Here is a 16,430-nt window from a genome sequence, read left to right as displayed (position 1 = left end):
CTTAGATCTGGATGTCATGAATTTCCATTTAGGTATTCGAATCACATATATATATATAATAATAAATTGTATACCCAAGATCTAGATGTCATGAATTTCCTACTGAGTATATGATTCCACACAGATAGTCTCTTACTAATGAATAACAAGAGTTTTTCTTAAATGTGTTCCAGGTTCCTTCTAATAAATCTGACAGTAAAAGTAAGTAAAGTAAAACTTTATTTCGGCTACCGGGTCTGCCTTCGTGGTAATGCTAGTAACATATAACGGATATTAAACTTAGCTTGATAGAGGTCCTTAAAAAGATCCACTCCTAAATATTTATTTTGTTTATGGTGTTTATTTATAGTGCATTTCTCCGTTGCGCAGGACCTCCTCCAATTTTTTTCTCTTTGGACTCATTGAAGAACGCCGTCTGATTATTGACTTCAGTAGGAGCCTAGCACGCCGGCTTAGGCCCGGTCGTCCACACTACACCGGAGGAATTTTAAAACGCAACAATCACCGGTCGTTTTATATTTTTGTTTTTGGAATCTCGGCCAGCGAAATCACGTGGTTCTCCTGATCCTATCGTGTTCGAAAAGGTCCGTTTTAAAATGTTTTCCGTCCACACGAAAACTCAAAACGTAACTGGCGTTTTCAAATTCCTTTGGTTTAAAGAGCGTTTACGAAAAGCTCCGTTTTCGTGACGGATTACTCTGGACCGTAGGCCTAACCGTAGAAATAACGCTGTATGCGTCTTTAAATTCCTCGTAGTGTGGACGGAGGCTGGAGCAAACCACGACGTCAACTAGCACCACCAAACAAAAGGTTTAATGAGCAAAACAAATGCTGTACAAGCGTGTTCAGTAAACCTTTGTACATTTCATAGTCGTCCTCTGCAAAACAACAACGCAAAATGACTGCGAACGCGAACGATGAGTCAACTCTAATTTTTCGTATTTCCATTTAGATTTGCACGCTGTCATTACATATTTAGCCTGAGCGAGGTTTTAGAGCCATAGAAATCCTGGACAAATTCAATTTTACGAGGTGTTGTCCACGGCATCGCCGTCGTCATTGTTAAGATCCCTATATCATCAGTATGTTTGCATCGCGAATGCTGGAAGGTCGATACACTTGTTTAACGTGGGGTCTCAGTGTCATCTTAAGTGGCTGCTTTGTACTTTGCTCATGTTTTATCCCAAGACCAGTCGAACGCAGATGAGGGTATCGTGTAAAAACCGTAAAAAATCACATAAATTGCAGCTCTTTGCCAAGGTTCTTTTTAATTCAGCGATTAAGTTGTCGAGCGTTTCGGTAAGAAGTTTTTCCCTCCAGCTGAAACAATCTCGTTTACGTTACTTCGCCGATGCAATACCTTTTCATCTTCCCCATTACTACACGGCAATCGTTTGCATCATCTTTTTCAGTATAGCTTTGAATTAAATAACGTCCTTGAACATGGCGAGTTGATATTAGGAACTTTCCCAGTTCTCCAGTTCTCGGGGATCTCGCTACTTAATTGACCGTCAAATCTAAATGTTGTTGAGATAAAGATATCTGGTGGGATAACGTTGAAAATTGTCATGTTTTTATATAGGCGGCGAGGAACCGGCAGTTGTTTTCGCTCGTAGGTATTCGTAGACGGTGGACGTTGTCGAGGAATTTGAACTACCCTTTCGCTGCAACAGATAATATTAGATGGCAGAGAAAACCTTAAAACGAACGTCATCAATCAAGGCTTAATCTGGCCACTGAAACTCAAGATACACAAGGTGAACGCGTATTTTAATATATAACTGTATGTATTGCATAAATTACAAAGCCGTGCGTGCATATAAAGAATGTTTGGCAAATTAGCATATTATAACCTTTAATTAAGGTATGTCCGCCATTTTGAATGATCAAATCCAGCCGGTGTCAGAAGCTCGTTGGTCCAGTTTGGCTATGACGTCAGTGCTTTCTCATTGGCTCACAGCCAAGCCTTTTGTTCTTTCGCTTTATAAGTGCGACACCACCCGGATGGTTGGGCGGCTAGTTAACTCCACCGCAATATACATATCTCTCTTAATCTCTCTGTTAAAACAATACCTCCTGGAAGTATAATCAAGTGTTCTTCCTCAACCATCCCCCTAAATATCCCCCAATATCCCCTCACAGCCTGCATGTCATTAATCCCCTACGTTACCTACACAACCTACATTTCATTAATCCCCTACATATACCTACACAGCCCACTTCTCTTCTATCCACCACATATACCTACACATCCTACAATCTCATTAATCCCCTACGTATACCTACACAGCCTACATCTCATTAATTCCATACGTACCCAGCCTACATGTCATTAAACCCCCCGCATATACCTACACAGCCTACATTTTATTAATCCATATACCTACACAGCCTGCATCTCATTAATCCCCTACATATACCTACACAGCCTACATCTCATTAATCCCCAACATATTCCTACACAGCCCACACCTCATTAATCCCCCACATATACCTACACAACAATACATCTCATTAATCTCCGACATATACCTACACAGCCAGTCATTGATCCCCAACATATACCTACACAGCCTACATCTCATTTATCCCCCACATATACCTAGACAGCTTTCATCGCATGAATCCCTCTTATTCACCTTCACAGTTTGTATTTCATTAAATCGTTTCTACAGTCATTACTCATTATATTCAGTGGTTATCAATTCATGTAGAGCCAAGTGATCTTAAGATATCTTGGAACAAGTAACTTGACAATCACTAGTCAAATTGTCCGTTCACTTGTTGCGAACAGGCTCCCGGTTGGGTTGATGGGCTTAGTGCGAGCTAGCCAAGTGTGGTCTAGGGCGAGCGGGGAGAGCCGAGGGCGGAATGGTGACGAGGGGTAGCGCAATTCGAGAAATTCTTTTTTTCGCGCTTAACACCTCGCTTCGCTCGCCGGATTATTTTTTTCCGCCTCAGCCGGATTTTTTTTTCGCCTTCGCTGGAAGCCTGTTCGCAGGCTAGTCCACTTGCCGTGCATTCAGCCGTTCGAACGGAGACCGTAAGGAACGTTTTCGCGTGGGAGGTCACATGTTTGCCGATGCATTTTATTTTTAACGACGCTTTTAGGGTCGAGTAAGTAAAATTGGCGATTTACTTACGTACTGCCTTTCACGTGACGCGTGATTGGTGAAAAAAATTATCCGTATTGCTGGTTTTCAGTGTCACGCAATTCAAAATAGATCAAAATAAAAATCAAAACCGGTCAATAGAGAAAGTCCAGAATCTGGGAAATGAAAGAAGGTAAATATGCAAAGACTCTCGCCAAAAATCTGGTCACAGCAATTTTTCTTATGCGAGATATGCGGAGAAATTTTTTACCCAAATTTATAGAGATTTGTATGGAGACCATATGGGCACCAACATGGCGGCCGGAAACCAACAGCAACATCTGTCACTCAGTTTTGCTACACAAGCGTGAATTTATCCCTCGAGGAACTCTAAAACATTAAAATAATACTTTTTCTAAGACGTGAACTGTTCAGATAGCCAAGTTCCCCGAAATAAGTCACTTTTTTAACCATCATGACAGCTCTCTAGGCCGTCATGTAAATGCCGCGGCACGCAAAAGCTTAGAAATTCAAGCGTAGTTTATCACAAAACCAAGAACCCATTCGGAGCGAAAATTTGTATGAACATTAGTTTTCAGCTGCTCTTATACATCATTTAAGTAAAATCTTAGGAAGATCAATAGTTTTGTAGTTAGAATTTTAGTGACGTCTGTAAAAACCAGCTATTGATTTAATAGAAAAATTCAGCGTAAAGCATGATTGGTACCCCACCTTTGCCACCCTCTACGATCGGCGCAAGCTTCACAGGATTAGTCCCCAAAGTATGGAGAAATATATTTTTTGTTTCGCGTACCTTTACTTTACGCTAGTTTAGAAAAAAAGAACGCCAATTTTATTGTCTCGTTTTGCTTGAGGCCGTCCTTACCAGGTACGAACTGACAGATGAAAGTGTTGACCAGTGAGGTAGTCAGACAGACAGACAGACAGACAAAGACTATCCGTCAGATTTTTTTGGATAAAGAGTCAGATAGAAAGCCATAAAGCTGGTCAGGTTTAGCAGACAAACTTGTTTGGTGAATAAAAAGAAATAAAAACTTAAGGCATGCTCGACAGAGATACTGATCTTCTTATCATTATCGTCTTTAATTTTATACAATCATTAGTATGGTTTGACTGCCAGTTGGTACCATATTTAGAACTAATAAAACATGTCCTTTACTACTAAGAATAACACCAAATTTATTTTTAGGCCTCAAGGCGCTGCGACCACTACGATAAAAGGGAAAATATTTTGTGTAATATTTTGAAACTGAGTTATCTCCTTCCTTTGTCTCTTTCCGTAGTCCAAATTAACTCTGGAAGTTGAAATGTTGGCCAATGAAAATTTTGTCCCTTTGCTTGAAGTTGCAGCCTTGCAACATTTCAGTGATGTCTCGTTTTTTGCGAGGCTTCAGAAACAGCCCGTAGTAGTTAATCGATAAAAATCGATATGTTAAAAGTTACTATAACAATGTCGAATTTTTACTTAGCTTCTCGGTTTCTCAATATTTATGATACTTTAATGGCAGTTAGCCCATTTACATCATTTGGATTGAACTGAACTTTCACTGATCATGAAAATATTATGACAAACACATCTCCAGACTCGCCATCTGTCCACTTAAGCCCGTGGTGCCTTAGAGCGAGGAAAATGTGGCCCGGGCGGTAGAGAACGAATGCAGTGCCATAAGCTGTAGGGTTCCTGCTGAATGGTATTCCTGTGCTTATTCATAGGGGACTCCTCTAGATGCTTATTACATATTGTAAACTGTTTAAATTAAAAGATAAATTTGAAAAAAAAAAAAAAGAAAGAAAGAAAAGAAAAGAAAAGAAATAGGGAACTTCTCAAAAAATTATCCCTGTAATTCTTAATTCTTCCTAAAGGTCTTAAGGTGTTTTCATCAAACGGATTTAGTACGAAATTGACTAGTGATATTTTGGGAAAGGAAACCAGTTTCAACCCTGAGGGAAGAAGAGAGATGACCCTGGGAACGAGGTTGTGAATACGCGGAATATTTTCACGATTCACACCCGTATTTTATATTATTGTGTTTTCCCGAGTATCAATGCCCTGTTAATGAGTGTTTCTCACCACTTCGGTCTCTCTTTACCGGTATCACGTTGATTTTATCCTCCCACCTGACTGTTGCGTGATCATTGTGGGCGTGACTTGCGTCACGCATATTGTTGAAGACGTCATGCGCCCCTGAAAAAAAAATTCTATGGGGGAGCCGAAATGTTAATGCAAGCCAGAAATATTTTCTCGCTTGGTTGTGAGCGAGACGGGGAAATTAAGATCAAATTGGTATGCGTTCTTGTTTAAATACTTCCGAACTTTGCCATTTCATAAATCTTTGCCATTTCATACCATCTCAATCATGTCAATCTTTTCTGCACGCCGTAAAGAGCTACACGCACGACTGTGCACGTAGCGCCGGACTCTGACCTGTCCAAAATTTTTTAAAAATGTAAGTTAAAAGCCATTTTTCATCCGGAACATAAGCAGTGCTGAATAAAATAAAACTTTGATCAGTTCTGTTTTGCAACTCTTGGCTCAGCAGAATATAATTTTGCCAAATCAAAATTTGTCAAAGAAGATTTTGAAAGGGAAAATGCCGTGCAAGGCGGGAAATACCCCCATCGCATATTAATCACATCCTATCACCCCGTATCATCCGGGGGGGTTCCCTCGGTGTCAGCCGTAATCCACTCTTCCGCGATTTTTCAAGTTCTCTACTGCTTAGTCATTCCATGAAGCACGTACTCTATGCAAGATATGCTGACCTAGTATTTGTAACCACCGATGACTCCGTTCTCTTTGAAAACACTACAGGATAAACTGGAACGCAATGTTTAGTTCGTTATTGGAAGGTAAGAATTTTCAAGATGGCGGGTAATTGTTGGGTCGACCTACGATGCTGTACTACCGGATGTTGCAGAGCTCAGCTAAGTTTAAATCTCATTTTCTACTTTTATTTTCTTTTTGATGAGCAAGCGAGGCAAACTGAAACAAATTAAGGTTAAGTATTGAAGTAGTAAGAAACTTAATTTCGTCAAGTAAGTAGATATCAGCTTACGTCGTGCCCTTCAGCTTCTTTTATAGCATTTTATTACAGTTAAGTCCGATAGTCGTTTGATTTGTGATTTCTACCATTTTTGGGTTGTTAAGAAGCGAAACGGTTATGTTTAGGTGGATGACTAGGTTTACAGTGAAGAAAAAAACAACATGAGCTGCTCAGAATAGCTTTCGCTAACGTAATATTATGAAATAACTTATTTCACCTTTTTATCGAAATTCTTTCTGATTGGTTAAAAACAGAACCGGAATGAGGTCCTTCCAGGTCTGTGTCTTTGCTTGGAACATTGCTGAAAGCACTGCTGATTTGAAACTGTTAAAATAACAAGGCATAATATTTAGTACAAATGTAAATTGAATTATGGAAGTCTTCATATATCATGTGATTGGCATCTTATTGCCCACCGATATGGAGACATCAAAGTATATAGAAATTGTAGTTACCTGGCCCAGGTTGTTCAAAAGGTGGATAATACTCTGCAGATAGTGTGGTTTGTTTTGTCAACACATATCCATCAGATGATGATTTATCTGGTGGACAGCAGTATCCAGCTTTCATTTAAAAACTGTGGCCTGACTGATACCATTACTGATGAAGTTAATTCATCGATGGGAAAAACCAATCCCTTAGTGATTATGGAGTGTAGTGAGAAAATGTCTATGTAATGCTATCCTTTTGTTCACCGGGAAGTCTCTCCATAAGTGGGTTACTAAAATAAACAAATGGGATGTAGATCTCTATCTTTGTCATTTATTGCAGTTCACTGCCTTCATTGTTTTAAAAAGTGAGCAAAATTTGCCTACCTTGAACTTCTCAGTTGTTTTACAATATCGTTCTTAAAACAGCAAGTTTGCATGACTTACATAGATGTATATTGATTTGTAGTTAAACATTACCTTTCACTCACAGAGAGCAAGACAGATAGACTGATAAAAAAAATCAATCTAGAATTATGCTCCTTCTGTTTTTATTCAAGTGCAGAATCATACATGTTATTTGTCTGTGAGGTGATTTCCATCTTGTGTGAAAATATTATTGCACATGTGTAACTGGCGATCTGTCTGAAGAGTAAATAAGAGTGCAGAAAATTTAGCCTGTTCATTTGGCAAAACTATCTGTGGCAAAATGCTTCATGTAATGTTTTTATCTGTATTGTGTAGTTCCAGAAAATATCTATACCTTCCCCACCCCTCTGGAAATTTTAATTAATAAGCTTGATACATTTCTTTTAATGTTTTGGTCTTAGAGAAAATGCCCCACCCCCCAGGAAACTCCAATCCTTTCTGTAAGGGGAGTATGGATATTTTCTGGAACTGCACACTGTGAAAATTGTCACCTTGTGTGAAATAACTTATGTACTTCCTGCTTACAGTTCTGCAATTCTTTCTATAAATTATTTATGAACTTTTATCACAAGTTATTTCAAGAACTGAAACAGAATACTTCCAAATATTTCAGTTCTTCGTAGATGTTTTTGAACTGTCAGATTCTAGCTGATAAAAAAACTGGTGTAGTACTGAATTATCCCACACTCAGTTGATCTTGCAGTCTGCTATCCCATATTTATCACAAGTAGATATCAATACTGAACAAAGTTTAAAACATTTATTGGCCTTAAAGTTCTAGGATCATGGAGGTTTTGAATCCTATTCTTGAGGTAAGAATTCTTGGTTGAAATTAGCGAAGGTGCAAATTACAAAGGAGGAATATCCATGCAATCACTTATAAAACGAACCAAGAGTAATTTTTCAACTGTTTTAGATAAAATTTTCCATGTTTTACAGTGTTCATATTAAGTAAAACTTATACATGTACCTAGTTTTTGATAGTGAAATGAGTTGGAAGTTAAATTTCCTAACAATAACAATGATAGCACAGTTAATGAAATACATTATTTTTCTCTGTTTCTATCAAGTCAGAGATGCAAAATTCTCACATATTCTCTTTATCCTGGCAAAACAACAGATTTACTTCTGCCAAAATAATTTTTCTAGGTTCTCCTCTGTCACTAAAAATCTATCTCGCTAAAGTAGCCTCAATATATCAAATTGAACCTACGATTGCTGAATCAATTGATAAGCGAACTTTTCACACCGTTAAGGTGATTCCTCACATTTGCATCCTTACTGCACATAATTTATGGCGTCATTCGGGCACATTCATGCACACGCACATTTAAAACATGGCAGATTTGCCTTGATATTGAGTTCTGTCAGTTGAATAATGGCTATAGCTCACTAACGAGCATGGGCACCCTAAATTTTTTTCCAGTCATTTTAATTAACTAATCATTAACTTTGTGTGAAAAAAGACTGATCTGATTTCTATTGTTGAAAATTGAATAAATAAGGAAAATAGCAGCTGCACTGTAGTCTTTTCTATTTTGCAGTTTGATAGTCGTGGCAAGCAATTTGGTTCCAATATTTTAACGAGGATTCAGCTGTCTGTCAAAATCAAACTTAAAAAGTTTATTTGTGTCCGACACAAGTATTGACTGTAGTTTGAGGTGTGTTTTCATGAGTCTGGGGCTCACAAAGAGTTTACAATAACTTGGAATATGTTCTTGTAACAAGCATTAAATAATGCTAAAATTGGACACTTTCAATGCCCCACTGCTCCTAAACAAGTATGGGCACCCACCCTTTTTATTTTATAATTAAAGTTCTCATATGATGAATATTCAGTGGACAAAGTTTGAACAAAAATCTGTTGACAGTTTTATTTCAGGGGAATTACCTTAAGTGGAAGAAATTTGTATCACGTAATTGTATTCCATCTGGTAGCTTACAGTTTTAGTCCACCTAAGTATGACTAGATGAATATAATATAACAATGCTATACGAATACTATAAAGTTAGTGTCATTCTCTTCACTCTGGTTATTAAAACCCATGTAATTTATTCTATATATACAGCCATATAATTGTAATTTTGTAAGTAACTTCAAATCATGAGTGAGTTACAAACAATGAAAAGTTACATGTACATGTAAATGCTTATTTACCTGTAAATTGAAAATGTGCCTAAAGAAAGGGTATCAATAATAAAGGTAGCTAAGGTATATTTTATAGTGTAAATAGTGTCCCGATTAGTTTTTTTTAAAGCTAAATACTTATGACACTTAAATAAAGTCTTTCATTCTTTCATTCATTCAAAAGTACAAGTACTTTGAAAGGGTACTATGATTTGTGTCATTTTCAGTAATTCTGTTATTAACTTAAATCTGGGTTCATTTTATCAACCGCAGCTACAGTCACATGAAGGCCAAGGGGCTTAACTGCCCTAAGCTTATGGTTAATTTTAGTCCAGTTTTTTTTTTCTCAGATTTGCCTCATTTCTTGCATGTGAATTACAAATTAGCTGGAGAACATCACTCTGCACTTTTCTTCTCTGATTTTGTTTTTCTTTTTTGAGAAGTATTTTATGCAAACTATTTTTGTTTCTTAGTCGCCTTCTTTGCATTCATTTCTTCAGGCAAGAACAAAAAACCCCAGCTTTTAAATTTGTTCTCTGAACAATTAGACTGGTAATAAAACAATGCATATTTGTTTACGTACAGTGATTTGTTTATTAAATCGTGGCTTTCTACCTTCAAGTTGCAATTTTTAAAATTCATTTCCCTGTAATAAGCATAATGCCAGATGTAATATTTATACCAAAGAGATAGGGTTGTTACTGCAGTTAAAATTACCAAAATTACAAAAACATTGTCGAAACCCAAATCTGTGTTAATTACAGTGTGACTACACCAACCAAGGCTGCACGACAAAGATTTCTACAAATTTAATAATAATAAAAATCATGGACTCCAACAAATTATCCTTGTAATCGTACTATACATTATGAAGGCAACAGATTTGTGGTCAATTTGATTAGTAACTATTTTAAAACTTTGAAATGCCAGTGGTCAGTTTGCAAAGAATTTGCTTAAGTGGCCTTGATAGGAGTAGTCGCATGTAACTGTTTAAATTATTGCAAATTCGAAATAATGAATTAATTGTGACCAACACCCTGGACATACTGTTGGTGAATTATTTTGTTATGTTATTTATATTTTCAACAAGCTCTGATATTTAGCTTAAATCAATCATGATTTACGTTGATCATCGGTTTTCCATGATATCCAGTGCATTATAATTATACTCACACTCTTTGTATTTGCATACTTTGCAGGCTTGGAAAGAGCCAGGCAAATGGACATCTCATAAAGATAATTATTTGACACAGTTTCAAAAGTCGTGTGAGAAGATGCGTACCCCACTTCATGAACATGAGTTGGAGCAAGTTAATCCTATGACCGTGTACCAGGCTTATGGAGGTCGTTGGAAGTGCGACAATTGCAATGGCGAGAGCAGTGCAGCGTCGTTTCCGTTCCATTGCAGCCGATGCGCTTTTGACTTGTGCTATTCATGCATGCACATGCAGCTTCTGCAAAGCACTGCAGCGCATCGACACCCTTTGCTGTATATGGAAACAAGCAGGCTGCTTTATCAAAATCAGAATGGAATTTGGAGATGTGCTGTTTGTAAAAGCACAAGTGACAATCTAAGGCAAACATTCTCCTACCACTGTCCCACCTGTGATAGCTTTGACATTTGCAGAAACTGTTTTGAGCCAAAGCAGCATCCAGTTCATGTCCATGTACTGAACCTAGTAGATACCTCGCTTATCTATACGCAAACTGGGGGAAGTTGGGTGTGTGACATCTGTGGCAATTCAAGCAGGCCATTTGAGACGTAAGTGATACCTTCTTTGTCTCAAAATATCTTTCTAGTACTGATATTTTATTCAGTTTAAATAGGTTTGGGCAATCCCAGAAAATATCCATAACCAGCCACAGATGGCAGTGGTGGATCTAGGGGAGGGGTCCCTTAATTTGGGTAAAAAAAGAAGACATCACCCCCCCCCCCCCCCTCCCCCTCCCCCCGCTTAGCTCAAGGTCTGGATCCGCCACTGGATGACTTCCATATTTTGATCCCCTGTTATTTTCAGAAATTTGAGAATGTTCTACCCCCTGTGCCTTCGGAATTCTAAAATAATTCCCCCCCTACCCAACTCCCCTCCAGATTTCTGTTTATTTACTTCAATACTCTGAAATTCCTTGTTCACATGGTTCCTTGTTCTCTTATCTTATTTCTCTGCCAAAATGCTACCTCCATAGTATTTGAAAAGAAAAATGTGTTTTTATCTGCCTGTTTTTAGGGAGGGTCCGTATGTGAAAGATTTCTTCATGTCACACTAAGTTTATACAGTGATATGTAACATGTTGCTTGATCTCTTTCAGATTCTCTCATCATTGTTCAGAGTGTGAATTTGATGTGTGCCATAACTGTTTTAAACCACATAATACCCCACTACATCCCCACCCACTGTACAGAGCAGACTCACATTTTGTGTATGCACGGTTCAGTGGAGGGTGGCGCTGTGATAACTGTGGCTCAGTCCACAACAATCCCACAGATAACAAGCCATGGCATTGCCAAACATGTGAATATGACCTGTGTCACTCCTGCATGAGTGGAACAATCGAAGGTAATGCTCAGGGCAGGAGACTTGTAAGCATATTATTTGGAAGTGATGGCAACTGATTGTTGAATCTGAATTTATCATAGAAGGTGCTAAATTATTTAAATAGGTAAACATGTCAGTTTGACCTCTGCACGACATGCTCAGGTTTTTTCTCTGTTCCCCTTAGTGACAGCAGATTAACGTTTTTCCTCTGTCAGTAGTTAATTAACCTATCATTGACATAGGTTACTAAGAAAAACAAATACCTTGACTGGGTGCTGGACAAGATTTAAATTGCTGAAAATTAAAATTTAATTTGAACCTAATTGCGAACCCTGTAGCTCACAGGTAGAGCATCTGACCAGCTTACAAAATTATAGGTTCGTCTTCGGCCTGTTGAGGGACTAAGAGATCTTTCTTCGGTAGCTTTATGTCAATGATGGAGGTATGGTGGCCTCGTGGTTAGTGCGCTCTCCTCCAGCTCTGGTTGTCCAGGTTTGAACCCTGCAAGGGAACACTGTGTTGTGTACATGGGCGAGACACTTCACTCTCACAGTGGCTCTCTTCATCCAGGTGTATGAATGGGTACCAGTGAATTTAATGCTGGGAGTAACCCTGCAATGTACCAGCATCCCATCCAGGGAGGAAGTAGAAATTCTTCTAGTTGCCTCATTCTACAGAAACCATAGATAAGCACCTGTCGGATGGGTCACTTGCCTTGTATGCAGACTTTTATGTGAATGATAGGTTAAAGTCATTGTGATATCTTTGTTTTTGTTTGTATCAATTCAGCAGCTGACCAAACTGGTCCATCATTACCAAACTTAACCAGAAACAGAGGATTTGAGTCAAGCAGACCAGGTACATGAACATGTATACACTCAACACCAGCATGCTATCCCAAGTTTTTCATATTACGTGATAGAATTTAGGTTTATCAGCGTGCAAAGAAAGTTGTATGAAACAGACCAGAACATGTTGGTTTTGTTGTTGGGCTAGTGGATTCTGTCTGATTTTGTTGGAAAATGTTGAGGAAATCCAGATGAGAAGAGTAGTGAAAGACTCGTATTATAGATGTATGGGTTATTGACCAAGCTTGTTCGGTCAAGATGGCTGGATAATGGCCAAGTTCTCTTTTTGCTTGTTTATGGACCGAGACAGAGTATAGGTCCATAAACTCGCAAAAAAAAGAATTAGGCCAATATCGAGGCATCCTTGACTGAACAAGCTTGGTCAATGAATGATTAACATATATTATATGGCTTTTGGGAAAATTTTCCTTGGGAGAAACTGCAGGTAGTACCGAGCAGGCAAAATAGTGCCATCTTGCCTGCTTGGGTAGCCAATCACAGTGCAGGATTCAGTTTATCTTGCCTGCTCACAGGTTAGCCATATAAGAAATGAGATTATTTATAAGTACTAAGTTAATTTAAACAAATTTTAAAATCGTTCTAGTAAGACATTTTCGGAAGCTAATGAGAATGGCTGTTATCAGGTTAAGGTTGGTAACCAAAGTTGAAATCATGACAGATATATCCACTTGTTGAGAAATCCACGAGATTCCACGAGATTCCCATTACCCCATTCAAATTCTTCTATTCGATTCTTGCAGCAGGCTTCAGTTTTAATCGCAGACCGGAAGAGAACCCATGGATAACAAGAGATCGTTTGACTCCCACGTCAGCTGCTGAGGCCAGCCCATCTTTCGTGACAGAAAAAGGAAACACTGTCGCGTCACCCGAAGACATAGATGTCAACACCAAGTGTATTATCTGCATGGAGAACCCCAAAAATGCCACACTCATTCACGGTGACACTGGGCACTGCTGCTGCTGCTGGCCCTGTGCACAAGTCCTAAAGCAAAGGGGCGACCCATGCCCCATTTGCAGGGCGCACATTGAGCACGTAATCAGACAGTTTAATGCTTGAAGAGCATTGTTACCCTGGTCAGTGAGTTGGTACGTAGGCACTGGATGTTGATTAGATTAAGTAAGGAATGTAAAAATGAGTAAGTATTGTAACAAACATATAATTATTATAAATGTAAAAGAAAGAAGAGTCAGTTTAAAAAGTCCAACAAATGCAAAGATATCTCAGTTATTCTCGCTACAGTAAGCCAATCAAAACTGCAGCATAATTTCATAAACAGACCTAACCAAAATCATTGCTAATGAAATTCGGTTAATAAGTGCGAATTAACTTGTTTGTGATCACCTTCCGTTCCATTATTTTATTTGCTGTAAATTTGACCTTCATTCAGTGGTCAGCAGTGTCTAGTAACCAGACGTGGTCACCATTTAACGCCACAACTAAAACTATAAAAAATCACTTGTTAGCCTCAGTCAGTGTTTATAGCCATAGGCTAGTGAGGCCGAGCAATTAACTGTACCCTTGTAAAATTGTTAGTTCTGTCCATGGTAAGGTTCTATTATAAACTCGATTCCCTCTGTTGCATTTAGTTTTTTACGAGCATTTAAGGGTTGTGTCTTTCAACCGCCTTGCTTGCGTGAAATAGAATAGAGAAAACAGCTTGCATCACGTGTAACTTTCACCCACCGCCATCAGATGCAACCCGTCCGATACATTTTCGCCATCATGATTATATTTTACACGCGCAATTCAATTAGAATCCGCGCCCATCAACGGACGTGAACATAATAAGGCGAGAATGGAAATCCAGCTCTAGCTGTGGTGACAAACAGTCTTTAGTTTAAATTTACCAAAAGTCACCGTCGGAGGGTCACTTCTGGAGAAAATTGTAGACTTCTATTAAAATTTGTCGTTTGAGCGTCCATAAAATGTTTAGCAGTGACCGTATTCAGTTCCTAAGGGTAACTACAGGTTTAAATGTATGTACATTTTACTACTTCAATCCAATAACTGGATTTCTGATAATGTTAGCTAAGATGACTAGGGACAACATAACTTAAATATAAATTTTCTCGTTTACACCTACATAGACCGAGTCGGTAACAACTGTTTAAAAAATTCAAATTAAAAATTAAAAAAAAAGAGATTTAGAACATTAAATGATCAAAAGGAATTACATTACTTTAAAAAAACAACAACAACAACTGATTCGATTTTCAAGAATTTAAGAAACTAGTGCTAGCTATCTCCTTGGGGGGGGGGGGGGCGGGGGGGCGCGGATCAGTCGGTGATACTTCTTGGAAAATACGAATACTTGAATTCGTTGCAGTAGTAAAATTTACATTGATTCAGAGTGGCTGATTTCCGTGCAATAATTTAGCATAGCGTAAGATAGTTGTTCAGCGTGCAGCGTGCAGCGTGGCCGAGTGGTTAGGGCACTGGACTTGTAATCCGGAGGTCGCGGGTTCAAGTCCCGCTCTGACCACTTAGCTGGTGGTGTTCTCGGTAGTCCTGATTTCTACTCCTCGGCCACGCTTGTAAATAGCCAACTGGTCTGCCTCCCGCCAATTGGGATTTTTATTCTTTGTTATTTTTATTCACGGGTTAAAACTGTTTATTAGCTAGATATATACCTTATAATTCACCACAGATTTTTATTACCGAGTTATTGCTGACTAGTTCAAACAGATTGAAAGACATTTAAAAAATTGAAGTTTAAAGATGGCATAGTGGTGAAAACACTCTCGCCCCCAGCAACTTGGCCAGATTTTATCCCAGCCTAGCTGCCCGATGCCATATGTGGGTTAAGTTTGTTGTTGGTTCTTATCCTTGCTCCGAGGGTTTTTCTCCGGGTTCTCCGGTTTTCCTCCCTCACGAAAAACCAACATTTCCAAATTCCAGTTCGACTTGGTTGGAGCCGTGACCTGCCCGAAAACTAGCAGAACTGACAAGGTTTTCTCTCTAAATATTGTAATTTTAAGATGCTATTTGCAAGGTTAAAACGTTAAAAATTAAAAGAAAAACCGAACGCGTTTGGTCCAGGATTAATTAATGGCAACTTTCTTTTTTCTTTTAATTTTTTGAACTTTTTAGCCTCGTAAATAGCGTCGTAAATCTCAAGTAAATATTATGAACATTGTAACTGTAATTTAATGCTACGAAGTATTTGTAAAAGATACCTTCATTTGTATAACTTTAGGCCTTTGAACGTCAACTGCGACTTTTCATTTACACAAATATCTGTTGCAATTAGGTGTATAGTTTAGCTTGTTGTACGCGGACTTTGAAAAATTTCCGAAGCACTTTTGTTTGTTAGTGTTTAGTCCCTTGTTAAGCTACAATGTTTAATAAAGGTTTATATGGACGGGAGTTGTGGTTATCTATTACTCATATATGTGTCACTTGTATTTGTTCGTCTGGCGCGTGACTAATCAGGCATGCGAAGAGTTTTCCGCATTCTGGCCGCCCAGAAGAAAAACAAGCTGGAAGTAGCCTCCCCCTCCCCTGTCCTTCCTCCTAGTTTTTCCTTACTTTCATCTTACTGTTACAAAGCCTTGCTGCACAGTAAACCAGTGGTCCTATTTGCCGAGCGACCTACCAAAAGATAATTTATAAATGACTTGATCCTGACGGGGAACATTGCTCTGCAAAACTAATCACGAAAAGCCAAATACTTGCCGCCGCATGACTGTTAGATAATCGATTCCAGATCGGCGATTTCTTTACGTACCAGATATGATCATATTGATGATTTATTGTATCCGGGACGTAGAAGTCACGTAGCGTTAAGTGTTCGTCGACCGTCGAAGATACCATGCTTCCCTCGTAGACGAATTCGCCGTCTCTACACTGATTCTCAGTTGATCGTTGACCCGGCAGAGGTA

General features: G+C 38.6%; 1 protein-coding gene, 1 long non-coding RNA gene and 1 other non-coding gene across 5 annotated transcripts; 2 read left to right on the top strand and 1 right to left on the bottom strand.

Annotated features, from left to right (window-relative positions):
* Positions 1 to 202: 202 nt before the first annotated feature.
* LOC149114655 (uncharacterized) lies at positions 203 to 6,795 on the bottom strand. The gene is made up of 2 exons (XR_016205859.1): positions 6,613 to 6,795; positions 203 to 6,481 (listed from the first exon to the last, which is right to left on the bottom strand). It is a non-coding gene; the product is annotated as an uncharacterized LOC149114655 (long non-coding RNA).
* On the top strand, positions 5,767 to 15,915 carry LOC110060635 (uncharacterized). Of its 3 annotated transcripts, none has more exons than XM_020767419.2 (5): positions 5,767 to 5,963; positions 10,342 to 10,904; positions 11,453 to 11,700; positions 12,472 to 12,537; positions 13,289 to 15,915. In XM_020767419.2, the coding sequence occupies exons 2-5, from the start codon at positions 10,417 to 10,419 to the stop codon at positions 13,603 to 13,605; spliced, it is 1,119 nt and encodes a 372-aa protein (XP_020623078.2). In that variant the 5' UTR covers positions 5,767 to 5,963; positions 10,342 to 10,416; the 3' UTR covers positions 13,606 to 15,915. The 3 variants fall into 3 exon arrangements, with proteins under 3 accessions (XP_020623078.2, XP_020623079.2, XP_020623077.2); XM_020767420.2 differs by having other exon boundaries at positions 12,469 to 12,537; positions 13,292 to 15,915; XM_020767418.2 differs by having other exon boundaries at positions 12,469 to 12,537.
* On the top strand, positions 14,960 to 15,031 carry Trnat-ugu (transfer RNA threonine (anticodon UGU)). The gene has a single exon. It is a non-coding gene; the product is annotated as a tRNA-Thr (tRNA).
* Positions 15,916 to 16,430: the final 515 nt, after the last annotated feature.

Source organism: Orbicella faveolata, unplaced genomic scaffold (assembly GCF_042242905.1).
Source record: "Orbicella faveolata isolate gen_17 unplaced genomic scaffold, um_ofav_v1 contig_13, whole genome shotgun sequence".
Taxonomy (NCBI): domain Eukaryota; kingdom Metazoa; phylum Cnidaria; class Anthozoa; order Scleractinia; family Merulinidae; genus Orbicella; species Orbicella faveolata.
Note: the sequence above shows the minus strand (reverse complement) of the source record. Positions and strands in the feature narration are given on the sequence as shown.

Excerpts from the sequence above, each read along its gene's own strand:
- LOC110060635 (XM_020767418.2), top strand. The coding sequence starts at position 10,417 with ATGCGTACCCCACTTCATGAACATGAGTTGGAGCAAGTTAATCCTATG. Across the intron at positions 10,905-11,452 it reads TCAAGCAGGCCATTTGAGAC|ATTCTCTCATCATTGTTCAG; the intron begins GTAAGTGATACC and ends GATCTCTTTCAG. Across the intron at positions 11,701-12,468 it reads CATGAGTGGAACAATCGAAG|CAGCTGACCAAACTGGTCCA; the intron begins GTAATGCTCAGG and ends GTATCAATTCAG.